This window comes from Pristiophorus japonicus, chromosome 8 (genome assembly GCF_044704955.1).
Source record: "Pristiophorus japonicus isolate sPriJap1 chromosome 8, sPriJap1.hap1, whole genome shotgun sequence".
NCBI lineage: Eukaryota > Metazoa > Chordata > Chondrichthyes > Pristiophoridae > Pristiophorus > Pristiophorus japonicus.
The window spans coordinates 45,478,871-45,494,075 of record NC_091984.1 but is presented as its reverse complement, the minus strand read 5'-3'; the positions used below and the strand labels follow the sequence as shown (position 1 = coordinate 45,494,075).

Genomic DNA, 15,205 nt, shown 5'->3' with positions numbered 1-15,205 from the left:
GCCTTCATAGCGAGGGGATTTGAGTACAGGGGCAGGGAGGTGTTACTACAGTTGTACAGGGCCTTGGTGAGGCCACACCTGGAGTATTGTGTACAGTTTTCGTCTCCTAACCTGAGGAAGGACATTCTTGTTATTGAGGGAGTGCAGCGAAGGTTCACCAGACTGATTCCCGGGATGGCGGGACTGACATATCAAGAAAGACTGGATCAACTGGGCTTGTATTCACTAGAGTTCAGAAGAATGACGGGGGACCTTAAAGAAACGTTTAAAATTCTGATGGGTTCAGACAGGTTAGATGCAGGAAGAATGTTCCCAATGTTGGGGAAGTCCAGAACCAGGGGTCACAGTCTAAGGATAAGGGGTAAGCCATTTAGGACCGAGATGAGGAGAAACTTCTTCACCCAGAGAGTGGTGAACCTGTGGAATTCTCTACCACAGAAAGTTGTTGAGGCCAATTCACTAAATATATTCAAAAAGGAGTTAGATATAGTCCTTGCTACTAGGGGGATCAAGGGGTATGGCGAGAAAGCAGGAATGGGGTACTGAGGTTGAATGATCAGCCATGAACTCATTAAATGGCGGTGCAGGCTCGAAGGGCCGAATGGCCTACTCCTGCACCTATTTTCTGTTTCTATGTTTCTTAACACCAGCAACTAACAGTAATAAGTTTAAATTAAACTGCGATTAGTATGAGTTTTAAATGCCAAGGCCCTATTATGTACTAATATTATTTTTTTTGTGGGGGCAGAGATATGATGTAGAATCTATTACTATAAAGGGCAGATGTATTATATTTAGGACAGATGTAATATAACTTGCAGGCCAGGTCATTTAAAACCTATTACTGTTTTGTATTAAGTCAGGGCAATCTTCAACTGTCATTGAAAATATTCACACCATCATTGCTGCTGCTGCTGCCAAGTTCAACTATGATCAACTGAACCATCTCTTTATCTTGATACAGAAGGTAAGTGACGAGCTTGCCTCAGTGATAATTTTGTGGGTTTTTTTAATTGTATACGTGTTACAGAGCAGGCTCAAGGAGCTGTATGACCTACTCCTCCTATTTCTTATGTTTTATTACTGGTCATATGGATTTGCAATCGGGTATATTTACTTTTGCTCTTCCCCAAAAATAAGAGGATGCATAAGCAATCTGGCCCCAGGATTCTGCTTATGCTACTCTATAAACAATTGCTGAGCTGCAGAAAGGGATGAGCAACTACTTGCCTCTTCTCTTCTCCCGCCTGGCCATTTACCGTACTAAGGGCCTGACATTGGCCATGACTTGCACCAATTTTTTTTGGAGTAAGTTATTTTTTCTGGCGTAAGTTAGAAAATGCTATTTTCCCCAAAAAATTTGCTCCAGAGTAAGTCAGTTAGGAACAATTTTTTTTTTAGGTCTGTTCTTTTTCAAAAGTGGGTGTTCCCAGACACATATGCCAGTTTTGGCCATTTATGCCACTTTGGCCAGCAAAAACATACTCTAAATCGACTTAGGTCAGCATATGTGGCCAGCTCTGAAAAACCTTGTGGGCAGTTAAGAAAAATCAGCGCACATTCAGCAGACATTAGGGCAGGGATAGGGGAGGGAAGGGAACTGGAGCCCCCTCTCTCCTCTCTCCTCTCTCCTCTCTCTCTCTCCTCTCTCTCTCTCTCTCTCCTCTCTCTCTCTCCTCTCCTCTCTTTCCTCTCCTCTCTTCTCTCTTCTCTTCTCTCTCTCCTCCTCTCTCTCTCCCTCCTCCTCTCTCTCTCTCCTCCTCTCTCTCTCTCCCTCCTCTCTCTCTCTCCCTCCTCTCTCTCTCTCTCCCTCTCTCTCTCTCTCCCTCTCTCTCTCTCTCCCTCCTCTCTCTCTCTCTCTCTCCCTCCTCTCTCTCTCCCTCCTCTCTCTCTCTCCCTCCTCTCTCTCTCTCTCTCCCTCCTCTCTCTCTCTCTCTCCCTCCTCTCTCTCTCTCTCTCCCTCCTCTCTCTCTCTCTCTTCCCTCCTCTCTCTCTCTCTCTCTCTCTCTCTCTCTCTCCCCCTCCTCTCTCTCTCTCTCTCCCTCCTCTCTCTCTCTCTCTCTCTCTCTCCTCCTCCCTCTCTCTCTCTCTCTCCCTCCTCTCTCTCTCTCTCTCCCTCCTCTCTCTCTCTCTCTCTCTCTCTCTCTCTCTCTCTCTCCCTCCTCTCTCTCTCTCTCTCTCTCTCTCTCTCTCTCTCTCTCTCTCTCTCTCTCTCTCTCTCTCTCTCTCTCTCTCTCTCTCTCTCTCTCTCACCACCACCACCCCCCATTCAAAAGTTTAAAGCACAGCCACTAAATATAAAAAAAAAAGCAAAGTCCTGGAACTCAGCAGGCGGGCCGATTGGTGCGGGAGTCCACTCGGCCAGGGATAAGGTGTGGAGAGATCGGGCATTCCTTCGGCCAGGGATGGGGGCTATGAGCATCGGGTCGTGCTCACAGCCCAGAGGGCAGGAGCATGCGTGCAGCTCTCACTGAGCATGTGCGCAGGTGCCGTCAGTGCGTTGTGCACTGGCCTGTTGCTTCGTCCCCCTCCTTCAGTCTCCAAGCCACTCCACGACTCCGGGGATTGTATGCAGCGGCCAGGATGGGGTGAGTTTTTGCCAGCACGCAAAGTCGGCGCGCTTGAGGTCAGTGCGCGGACAAAACTGCTTGGGGAAAATCTAGCCCAAAGAGTTGTGAAAGAAAGGCATGTGTGAATTTCTGCTTCTCTAGTGCTACAAGGCACCACACAATGGGTTAAAACTCCCTACCTTCACCCAGAAATGCATGTGTGTTAATTTATGCTGGCTTACTACATCACAACCAAGCAGATTCAGAATGAAAGCTTAGCAATAAACTTGGAGATGAAAATTTGATGACACTTTCAAGTTGAGCAGTCGTAATATTCCCTTTCATTTTAGTTCTCTCTTCTAATTCTGTTTGGCTGAATTTCAGAATGCAAGTAAAACAGAAGTGCTTTTGTTTAATGAATAAGAAATAGGAACAGGAGTAGGCCATATGGCCCCTCGAGCCTGCTCCGCCATTCAATAAGATCATGGCTGATCTGATCATGGACTCAGCTCCACTTCCCCGGCCGCTCCCCATAACCCCTTGTCCCCTTATCGCTCAAGAAACTGTCTTTCTGTTTTAAATTTATTCAATGTCCCAGCTTCCACAGCTCTCCAAGGCAGCAAATTCCACAGATTTACAACCTTCAGCGAAGAAATTCCTCCTCATCTTTGTTTTAAATGGGCGGCCCCTTATTAAATGGGCGGCCCCTTATTCTAAGATCATGCCCTCTAGTTCTAGTCTCCCCCATCGGTGGAAACATCCTGTCTGAATCCACCTTGTCAAGCCCCCTCATAATCTTATGTTTCGATAAGATCACTTCTCATTCTTCTGAATTCCAATGAGTAGAGGCCCAACCTACTCAACCTTTCCTTTTAAGTCAACCCCCTCATCCACGGAATCAACATACCGAACCTTCTTTGAACTGTCTCCAAAGCAAGTATATCCTTTCGTAAATATGGAAACCAAAACTGCACGCAGTATTCCAGGTGTGACCTGGTTAGATGCAGTAAGAATGTTCCCGATGTTGGGGAAGTCCAGAATCAGGGGTCACAGTTGCTAAGGATAACTGGTAAGCCATATAGGACTGAGATGAGGAGGAACTTTTTCACCCAGAGAATTGTGAACCTATGAAATTCTCTACCATAGAAAGTTGTTGAGTGTAGTTCGTTGGATATATTCAAAAGGGAGTTAGATGTGGCCCTTACAGCTAAAGGGATCGGGAGTATGGAAAGAAGGCATCAGTGGATACTGAAGTTGCATGATCAGTCATGATCATATTGAATGGTGGTGCAGGCTTGAAGGGCCGAATGGCCTGCGCCTGCACCTATTTTCTATGTTTCTATACTCCATCCTCTTTGCAATAAAGGCCAAGATACCATTGGCCTTCCTGATCACTTGCTGTACCTGCATGCTATCCTTTTGCGTTTCATGCACAAGTACCCTCCAGTCCCGCTGTACTGCAGCACTTTGCAATCTTTCTCCATATAAATAATAACTTGCTCTTTGATTTTTTTCTGCCAAAGTGCATGACCTCACACTTTCCAACATTATACTCCATCTGCCAAATTTTTGCCTCATTTAGCCTGCCTGTGTCCTGTTGCAGATTTATTTTGTGCTCTCCTCACACATTGTTTTTCCTCCCATCTTTGTATCGTCAGCAAACTTGTCTATGTTACACTCAGTCCCTTCTTCCAAGTGGTTGATATAGATTGTAAATAGTTGGGGTCCCAGCACTGATCCCTGCGACACCCCACTAGTTACTGGTTGCCAACCAGAGAATGAACCATTTATCCCGACATTCTGTTTTCTGTTAACTAATCCTCTATCCATGCTAATATATTACCTGCAACCCCATGAACTTTTATCTTGTGCAGTAACCTTTTATACGGTACCTTGTCAAAAGCCTTCTGGAAGTCCAAATACACCACATCCACTGATTCCCCTTTATTCACACTGTTCATTACATCTTCAGAGAACTCCAGCAAATTTGTCAAACATGACTTCCCCTTCATAAATCCATGCTGACTCTGCCTGACCGAATTTTGCTTATCCAAATATCCTGCTACTGCTTCTTTAATAATGGACTCCAACGTTTTCCCAACCACAGATGTTAGGCTAACTGGTCTATAGTTTCCTGCTTTTTGACTGCCTCCTTTTTTTAAATAGGAGCGTTACATTCTCAGTTTTCCAATCTGCTGGGACCTCCTCAGAATCCAGGGAATTTTGGTAAATTAGAACCAATGTATCCAATCGCACATTAAAGTTTAACCATATTTAGTAATGGATATCATGTACCTAAGCAGCCTTTTACATAACGTGAATCAGGTTAAACTTGCTTTAAGGATGAATAAAGAATTACTTAAATTGACAGCTCTTTCTTCAATGGCATATTAACATTCAGCTTGACGGGAACATTGTTTGCCGGTGATAGAGACCACGTGAAATGGCAGATTCATTTCAGTCTTCTTAGCATTGTCTTCAGTGTCATATTTTGTTATGGCAGCTTTACGTTGCAGGTTTGGTTCCGCTAGACTGGGATATTGTACTTTGTGTATTCTACAGCACAATATGTATAATATATGCCAGTGACACACATGTTGTGATACGTTACTACACAAATATTTCCTCAAAGTGCAATAACAGTTTGATCTGAGTTAGAAGAATTTCATTTGTTGGATCTCTGATTCATTTTTTTTCTCAATATTCCTGTTTAGAGTTGGGAGATTGAGAGTGACCGAATCCGACAAAAACTGCTCAGCCTTATAGGAAAAATTGGCCGAGAAGCTCGTTCTGAGAATACCACAGGAAAGGTAAGAACTTTCTTGTAGGACCTGTCTGGACTTTGCAAGTGCGTCAGTGATTTTAAGATTGAATTTCAAATTACTTTGTTGATTATTGTAAAAAATAAACCTTTTGTCTTTATATTTTCACTCTCCTCTTCCCCAACAACAGGTGCTGGAGGTGCTTTGGGAGCTTGCTCATTTACCAGCGCTACCCACGAACTTGGTCCAGCCAGCACTGGAAGAACACCTCACCATACTTAGTGAAGCATATGCAGTAAAGGAGCAAATCAAGCGAAGTTATATCATCAAATGTATAGAAGACATTAAGAAGGTAGGTTAATTTTGAAAGAAATAATACATTGGTTGAGTTTATTTAAATTGTATTTAAAAGAGCTAGGGAAAAATTACACAATTAAATAGAAATTACAACACAAACAGATTGTTTGGCCCAACCAGTCCACATTGGCATCTGTCCTCCACATGAGCAGTCATCTTAATCCCATGTACCTGCCCTGTTCCCATATCCCTAAGTATCTAAACTAAGGCATGTAAACCTGCAGCCCTAAATCCCTGGGAATCCAGCCACCAAACTCCAAGCAATTCCGTATTACTTGTGCTTATTTCCTATTTGCCCTGTTTAAATGGACTGTTTTTTTAATACTTATAAGCCCCAGCCTGTTCAATCTTTCCTGACAATCTAATCTCTGATCTGATATAATTCTAGTAAATCTTCTTTGCACCCTCTCCAGTGCTTCTACATCGAACTGTTCACAGTACTCCAAGTGTTGTCTAACCAAGTTCTATACAAGTAACTTCTCTGCTTTTCAATTCTATCCTAGAAATGAAAGAACTTGGGCTGTAGTCTGAGTACAGTGTTGTATTGAGTTTTGGGCACCCTATTTTAGGAAGGAAACAAAAGTAATGGAAACTTATAGATTCGTGAGGATATTACAAAGGATGTGAAGTCATCATTATGAAGAGAGCCCCACAGCATTGCCCACCAGTCATCAAGATCCACGGCACAGCCCTGGACAACGTGGACCACTTCCCATATCTCTGGAACCTCCTATCAATAAGAGCAGGCATTGACGACAAGATCCAACACTGCCGCCAGTGCAGCCTTCAGTCGCCTGAGGAAAAGAGTGTTTGAAGACCAGGCCCTCAAAACTGCCACCAAGCTCATGGTCTACAGGGCTGTAGTAATACCCACCCTCCTGTATGGCTCAGAAACATGGACCATGTACCTCAAGTCGCCGGAGAAGTACCACCAACGATGTCTCCGCAAGATCCTACAAATCCCCTGGGAGGACAGATGCACCAAAGTTAGCGTCCTTGACTAGGCCAACATCCCCAGCATTGAAGCACTGACCACACTTGATCAGCTTCACTGGGCAGGCCATATAGTTCGCATGCCATACACTAGACTCCCAAAGCAAGCGCTCTACTCTGAACTCCTTCACGGCAAACGAGCCAAAGGTGGGCAGTGGAAACGTTATAAGAAAACCCTCAAAGCCTCTCTGATAAAGTGTAACATCTCCATTGACACCTGGGAGTTCCTGGCCAAAGACTGCCCTAAGTGGAGGAAGTGCATCCAGGAGGGTTCTGAGCACCTCGAGTCTCGTCGCCGAGAGCATACAGAAATCAAGCGCAGGCAGCGGAACGAGTATGCGGCAAACCAGTCCCATCCACCCCTTCCCTCAACAACTATCTGTCCCACCTGTGACAGACTGTGGTTCTCGTATTGGACTGTACAGCCATCTAAGAACTCGTGTTAAGAGTAGAAGCAAGTCTTCCTTGATTCCGAGGGACTGTCTGATGATGAAGAGAGACTAGTCACATTTTATGTTGAGGTTTTCATTATAAATTTCTATGCCCACATTTATGATGGAATATGTCGAAGTAAACTTGTCACAATCTAGCCATATTTCTCAAAGTACTTTGACATTTTTTTCACCCACCATTTTGTTCAGTAACTGAATTTTCTTGGGCTGAAAGTAACGATGTAACCAAAATAAAATAAAATAATTCAACAAATTACATACATCACAACATAATTAGATTTGTGCATGGAGTTGTCTTTTGTATTTTAAAGCTTTAATTCAAGCTTTTACTGAAGGCCTCGGCCTTTCCCATAAAACTGGGCGAGGAGTTGATATTTTTACCTCTGACTGAGACTGAGCTGAATATGGGATTGTGCAGTTTAAATATGTGTAGTCTACCTAATTTCCCTGAATGCACCAGTACCTGTCAGCTATACTGAGGATTTTTTTCTTTTAGCTTCCAGTAGTTCCTGTTCAAAAGTTTGAGGTTTTTGAAATAAAGCCAGGGGACAAATTTCAAAACTTTTACATTCAAAATGAAAATTATTTTTAAAATTGTGTTTGTGAGAGGCAAATGGCATTTCTGATTACACACCGATGGTAGACTTTATTTAGCGTTCTGTAAACATTAAAAAAATATATTAAACTATGTGGTGGAGAAAGAGATGCGATAGAGAGAGACAGAGTTTGGGGTCAAATAGGAAGAAAGACAGATTGAGGTCTGAAGAGGAATGACATTAAAATGGGACTGAATTATGTCTCTATGCCCTGGTCCAGTTATACTCCATCTAACCCAACCTCACCTGAAGATTATACTTGAATTTGACTCCCCATATGCAACACAATTGGGGGGTGGGGCAGTGGGGTGAAGGTAGAAGACTACTTTAAGGGATATTGAATGTGGAATATTTTACCACAAGCTGTTTAAGCAAAGCCTATAATAAATTATTTTAAAAGGGAAGTAGATAGTTGCTTGTTAAAGAGGAATATTAGAGTGTGAGGAATGAGCAAGATTAATCTGTGTGGAGAAAAACACTGGCATAGGCTTGATTCTGTACTGTAACACTGTCTGTCTTTGTCATGTATTTGAAAAGTTAGGAACCAATGCTGTAAGTTATTGATCACAACTGTTTTGAAGTAGTTGAAGTACTGTTGGATTACTAACTCTGCTGAGAAGCTAGCACGTTGCAATGTCCAGCTTCATAATGGAAAGCTCAAATACTCGCATCAATACTCATTCAAATATTTCTTAAAAAGCGAGTGTGTTTTCATGTTTCAAGTTTTGAACTTGGAGTAATGGATGGTCAAGAATGATTACATGATCCTAGAGTGGACTTCAAATGCCTCCATGACCTGTGAGGACTGCACAGATAAACATCGTTTAAGAAGCCATTTGAAGCCTGTGATGAGATTTACCATATTCTCACTACTGTTTTCATAATGTCGATATGTGTAATGCTGCTTTAATTATTAAAATTTAAGTCTTCAGTGTGCAAAGTGTATAATTTTATTTGCAATGGGTGTCATGCATGGTGACACAATCATGGGAAGATAAGTAAAATTTCATCTGTAGTAGATCTTTGGAAATAATTGTTAAATGTTTTGCAGTAAAAGCTTCTTGTCTCTTCTATGCTGTTTCAAATTGTGATTTTTCTCCTTAGTCCTCCCAGCAAAACAACCAGCAGCCAGTATGGGTGGTTCCAGCTTTGCGTCAGCTTCATGAGATTACCAGGTCCTTTATCAAACAGAGCTGTCAGAAACAAGATAAGGTAAAAAGAGTGGATTTGGGTCAATAAATCTGTAATGTTCTCTGAATATAGTGGAGGAACCCAAGGGTTCTAGATACTTAATCCTATAAGGACAAAGATGGTAATAAAGTCTGGCAGAAAAGTTACTAACCAATCAACTATCTCTGACATCCAGCTCAGTGCTGCAGTTGGTTGATGCAGTATAATATTTCAGTTGTACTCGAGGGTTGCTACACTTTACAGCTGTCCCTATGCTTTAAGAAATTTTTATTAATTTAAAGGAATATTCCAGGAAACACTCAGATTTCAGAGCTTTCCCTTATGTACTGTATTAACGTGAAAGGTTTAATCACAGTGCTGCGTTCTTGGGATATTTTAATATTCTAACTCTCACACTGATTTTCAGAGTGCCATACATGCATTGACATGAATGACCGATGTTAACTCAGCAATGCTGAATTGGAGTAAAATTTAATTTCTACGAAATTTTAGCAATTGGTTCCTCAGCTGAGGAGGCTGGTGGATTATTTCTTCCCAGCCCTCTGTAAAATATTGGAATAATAAACTGGGGGTCTGCGATTGATTTGATTTGCTTTGCTTTCTCCTTGGATGAAGATTATGGAATTCTCTACCACAGAAAGTTGTTGAGGCCAATTCACTAAATATATTCAAAAGGGAGTTAGATGTAGTCCTTACTACTAGGGGGATCAAGGGGTATGGTGAGAAAGCAGGAATGGGGTACTGAAGTTGCATGTTCAGCCATGAACTCATTGAATGGTGGTGCAGGCTCAAAGGGCCGAATGGCCTACTCCTGCACCTATTTTCTATGTTTCTAACATCATCTTTTCCCCTTCCCTAAAAGAAGTTGGGTCAGCTTTGGTCAGACTCTCGCGAAGTAGAGAATCTTGGACATGACCGTGCACTGTGGATTCATCGCATTGTTGCACCAGCCACTCCAGTGAATCACTATTCTTGTTGTTTCTTCAAACTGAAGGAAGTGGAACCGCAGTCAAATTTAGTGGTTAACATTAAAGGGCAGAAATAGTGACGTTCTACTTGAACGGAGCCTTGCCAGATACAATTTGAAGAATTGGAGTAATGATGTTGTAGCTCGATTTCCAATTTGTGCTCGTGTCGACTGAGACTCTGCACCAGCCTCTCAATTTCTTCTCTTAACTGTCTACTCATATTGGGCTAATATTTTAATAATTTCTATCTCAATTCTTAATGAATCCAGAAAGGATAACCCAAGTACACATCCAGGAAAATCATCTCTTTTATTTATGAAATTATCCCACTGATGTCAGTGTAACTTGTTGCTGGTAAATTTGTGTTTGCTGTAAACAACTTTTTGTTTTGTAATAAACCAGTGTTCCCCCAGTGTGCGTTAAGAATTTGTCCATGTGCCATGCACAATCATGTGTTAGATAAGATTGTGACACTTTGAACTGTCTATCCCAGGCATTTTTGCAAGAGTTGCCTGCTCCTTTTAGCAGCGATTGTGATTTTGGTGGACTTACCTAGAAAACCAATGGGGCCAAGTTTCCACACGATAAAAAACGGGCGCCCCTCCGAGCTGGGCGCCCGTTTTTCGCGCCTAAAACGGCGCCTAAAAAAAAAACTCGCGATTCTGGAGCGTTCTGCAGCTCCTTGTCTGCCTGGCGTGGCGCCCGGGGGGGGCGGAGCCTACACTCGCGCCGATTTTGTAAGTGGGAGGGGGCGGGTACTATTTAAATTAGTTTTTTTCCTGCCGGCAAAGCTGCGCGTGCGCATTGGAGCGTTCGCGCATGCTCAGTGTGAAAAAAACATTGGCACTCGGCCATTTTTGTAGTTCTTTGTAGCTGTTTAATTTTTGAAATTTTTTTAAATAAAAGCACAATGCCATCAGCACATCAGCACTTGCAGCCTTCTCACTGTCTCCTCCCCCCCGCGGGCTGTTCTCTTTCCCCCCCCCCCCCCCCCCCCCCTCCCCTCCGTGGGAACAAAACGGCTGTTCCCTTCCCTTCCCCCTCCCCTCCGCGGGAACGAACGCCTGCAGCATTCTCCGTGCCAGGTAGGAAGATGGTTTATTTAATCTTTTCTTTGCTTATAAATGTTATTCAGGTTGGATTTATTTGTATAATATTTGTAGAAGTATAAATAAGGATTTATTGTAGAATTTAATGGGTTCCCTCTTCCCCCCCCCCCCCACCCCGTTCTGGACGCCTAATTTGCCTGCGCCTGATTTTTTAATGTGTAGAACAGGTTTTTTCAGTTCTACAAAAATCTTCACTTGATCCATTCTAACTTGGTTTGGAGTACGTTTTCACTGTGGAAACTTTGAAATCAGGCGTCAGTGTCCGGACACGCCCCCTTTTGAAGAAAAAATTCTGTTCCAAAGTAGAACTGTTCTACCTGACTAGAACTGCAGAAAAAAAATGTGGAGAATTGCGATTTCTAAGATAGTCCGTTCTCCACCAGTTGCTCCTAAAAATCAGGCGCAAATCATGTGGAAACTTGGGCCCAATGTGTCCAACTCACCATCTTGAATAATAGGTTGACCAGCGGGTGCCCCAAGTTGTAGCTTTGCACCACTTACTAGAGAATCTCAAAGGTATTGATTGGAAGATGCAAGTGACATGCATCCAAATTATTTTCATATCAGTACCTGGGATCCTGATGGTTGCCTTACCTTTGCCTCCAGGACCTCTCTCCGAAGGGGCAATGGACACTTTAGTTCTTTATTGACGGCAATGTTCTAGTGTAACTTAATGAATTAAAGAAGGAACTTGGATTTATTTATTTCATGAGTGGAATTCCTTTGGGTCATGGTGGCTTTGTGACAGTGAAAGATTGGAATTAAATCAAACTTCTGTGATAGACTTGGTAATCTGGCACCTGCACCAGGCAAACTTGCAGGATACTGTTTGAAAAGAAGAGATGTAATTTGGATTATAAAGTCTGTACATGCCAAAGTTCTTTAATGCTTCATAGCCAAATAATTATTTTTGAGGTGTAGTCACTGAGTTGGAAAATATTGATGATTGACCAGCTAGTCTGGCTCAATGATCGAACCAGAAGGAGTAGATCGGCTACTGGGGGCTGGGGTTCTTCCCACTCAGCTCCAGATAGCTCGCGAATCCAATACCCTAATGAGTAGGGTGCTTTGTGCTGGGCAACCAGTACTTTGTGCTGGTAAACTGTGGCTTTAGATACTTTACTTTACTGGTAGCTATGCAGACTTGGTAGTCCCTAATCTGTGCCAACGTATGCCTAATATCTAAACTTGAATAAGTAGGATCCTCCCCTAAGGCAGGAGAGTATTCAATTGCAAGATCAAAGAAATTTGGTGGCGATGAAGGCATATCTTAATTCATTCCTCCAAAAAGGCCCTATAGTCCCATTTCCGCCTTTCTCCCCTCCCCTCAACCCCTCATTATTGTATCTAATTGGTTCTCTATTCTACATATTGATCTTCTTGGTAAAGAAGGGGTTCCTGATGTTGCTAAATTTCCTCTGACGTATTCTACTATTTTAGGTATATAGTTCAATAACCTATCAACTTTATTTATTGTAACTCTTAATTGTTGTACGTATTAAGTGTCTAGTCCACTAAGAATCCTAGGCCTCTTTCAACTTCATCCACAGCAATTTCAACACCGTTCAGAAGAATATGTATGCTACCCATTTTTCCTTCCTATGTGTAGTACTTTACACTGTCTGCATTAAATTTCAAATGCCATTGTTCGGCCCACTCTTGTATTTGTCTGTACATTTTGAGCGACCTCGTTCAATTCCATTTCTCCTTCTAGTTTGGTATCATAACATAAACTATACTTGCATGCTATCTCAATAGCTTGTTTTGGTCATAGAAACATAGAAAATAGATGCAGGAGTCGGCCTTTCGGCCCTTCGAGTCTGTATCACCATTCAATATGATCATGGCTGATCATGCAACTTCAGTACCCCATTCCTGCTTTCTCTCCATACCCCTTGATCCCTTTAGCCATAAGAGCCACATCTAACTCCCTTTTGAATATATCTGATGAACTGGCCTCAACAAATTTCTGTGGTAGAGAATTCCACAGGTTGACAATTCTCTGAGTGAAGAAGTTTCTCCTCATCTCAGTCCTAAATAGCTTACCCATTATCCTTAGACTGCGACCCCTGGTTCTGGACTTCCCCAACATCGGGAACATTCTTCCTGCATCTGTCCAATCCCGTCAGAATTTTATATGTTTCTATGAAATCCCCTCATTCTTCTAAATATAAGCCTAGTCGATCCAGTCTTTCTTCATATGTCGGTCCTGCCATCCCGGGAATCAGTCTGGTGAACCTTCGCTGCACTTCCTCAATAGCAAGAATGTCCTTCCTCAGATTAGAAGACCAAAACTGTACACAATATTCAAGGTGTGTGACCTCACCAAAGCCCTATACAACTCCCTGCTCCTATACTCAAATCCTCTCACTATGAATGCCAACATGCCCTTTGCCTTCTTCACCGCCTCCTGTACCTGCATGCCAACTTTCAATGACTGATGTACCATGACACCCAGGTCTCGTTACATCTCCCCTTTTCCAAATCTGTCACCATTCAGATAATCTGCCTTCCTGTTTTTGCCACCAAAGTGGATAACCTCACATTTATCTACATTATACTGCATCTGCCATGCATTTGCCCACTCACCTAACCTGTCCAAGTCACCCTGCAGCCTCTTGGCATCCTCCTCACAGCTCACACTGCCACCCAGCTCAGTGTCATCTGAAAACTTGAAGATATTACATTCAATTCCTTCGTCTAAATCATTAATGTATATTGTAAATAGCTGGGATCCCAGCACTGAACCTTGCGGTACCCCACTAGTCACTGCCTGCCATTCTGAAAAGGACCCGTTTATTCCTATTCTTTGCTTCCTGTCTGCCAACCAGTTCTCTATCCACATCAACACATTACCCCCAATACCATGTGCTTTAATTTTGCACACTAATCTCTTGTGTGGGACCTTGTCAAAAGCCTTTTGAAAGTTCAAATACACCACATCCACTGGGTCTCCCTTGTCCACTCTACTAGTTATATCCTCAAAAAATTCTAGAAGATTTGACAAGCATGCTTTCCCTTTCATAAATCCATGCTGACTTGGACCGATCCTGTCACTCTTTGCAAATGCGCTGCTATTACATCTTTAATAATTGATTCCAACATTTTTCGCACTACCGATGTCAGGCTAACAGGTCTATAATTCCCTGTTTTCTCTCCCTCTTTTAAAAAGTGGTATTACATTAGCTACCCTCCAATCCATAGGAACTGATCCAGTGTCCATGGAATGTTGGAAAATGACCACCAATGCATCTACTATTTCTAGGGCCACTTCCTTAAGTACTCTGGGATGCAGCCTATCAGGCCCTGGGGATTTATCGGCCGTCAATCCCATCAATTTCCCGAACACAATTTCCTGACTTATAAGGATTTCCTTCAGTTCCTCTTTCTCGCTAGACCCTCGGTCCCCTAGTATTTCCGGATGGTTATTTGTGTCTTCCTTTATGAAGACAGAAGCAAAGTATTTGTTCAATTGGTCTGCCATTTCTTTGTTCCCCATTATAAATTCGCCTGATTCTGACTGCAAGGGACCTACATTTGTCTTCATTAATCTTTTTCTCTTCACATATCTATAGAAGCTTTTGCAGTCAGTTTTTATGTTCGCTGCAAGCTTCCTCTCATACTCTATTTCCCCCTCCTAATTAAACCATTTGTCCTCCTCTGCTGAATTCTAAATTTCTTCCAGTTCTCAGGTTTGCTGCTTTTTCTGTCCAATTTATATGCCTCTTCCTTGGATTTAACACTATCCCTAATTTCCCTTGTTAGCCTCGGTTGAGCCACCTTCCCCGTTTTATTTTATTTAAGACTTGCTTCCACTCTTAAAATGAGTTCTTGGGTGGCTGAACAGTTCAATACAAGAACCACAGAATCTGTCACCGGTGGGACAGATAGTCGTTGAGGGAAGGGTTGGTTGGGACTGGTTTGCTGCATGCTCTTTCCGCTGTTTGCGCTTGTTTTCTGCAAGCTCTCGGCGATGAGACTCTGAGCTCGATGTCCTCTCGGATGCACTTCCTCCACTTATGGCTTTCTGCAGATGTTAGATCCCTGTGCAGGTAACATTGGACTTGGTGCTATGTGTTTGTGGTTTTTTGAGGATCATATCTGTGAGCTTTTCAATATCTGTTGATTTTTAAAGTTATAAATATTAAGCAGCTCCTGTATTTATAAATCTACCAAGTGCCATACTACTTGACCAGAAAAAACTATTGTTTTCATTTTCATTATTACA

General features: G+C 42.6%; 1 protein-coding gene across 2 annotated transcripts in view; it reads left to right on the top strand.

The window, feature by feature from the left end:
- usp24 (ubiquitin specific peptidase 24) overlaps positions 1-15,205 on the top strand; it is a 230,396-nt gene that overhangs the window by 65,942 nt on the left and 149,249 nt on the right. The window contains exons 13-16 of one of the 2 annotated variants that reach the window (XM_070886743.1): positions 860-967; positions 5,264-5,359; positions 5,502-5,663; positions 8,814-8,921. In XM_070886743.1, coding sequence (XP_070742844.1) covers positions 860-967; positions 5,264-5,359; positions 5,502-5,663; positions 8,814-8,921 — 474 coding nt within the window. The remainder of the gene's footprint in view (positions 1-859; positions 968-5,263; positions 5,360-5,501; positions 5,664-8,813; positions 8,922-15,205) is intronic. The other variant, XM_070886744.1, reaches the window with a different exon arrangement.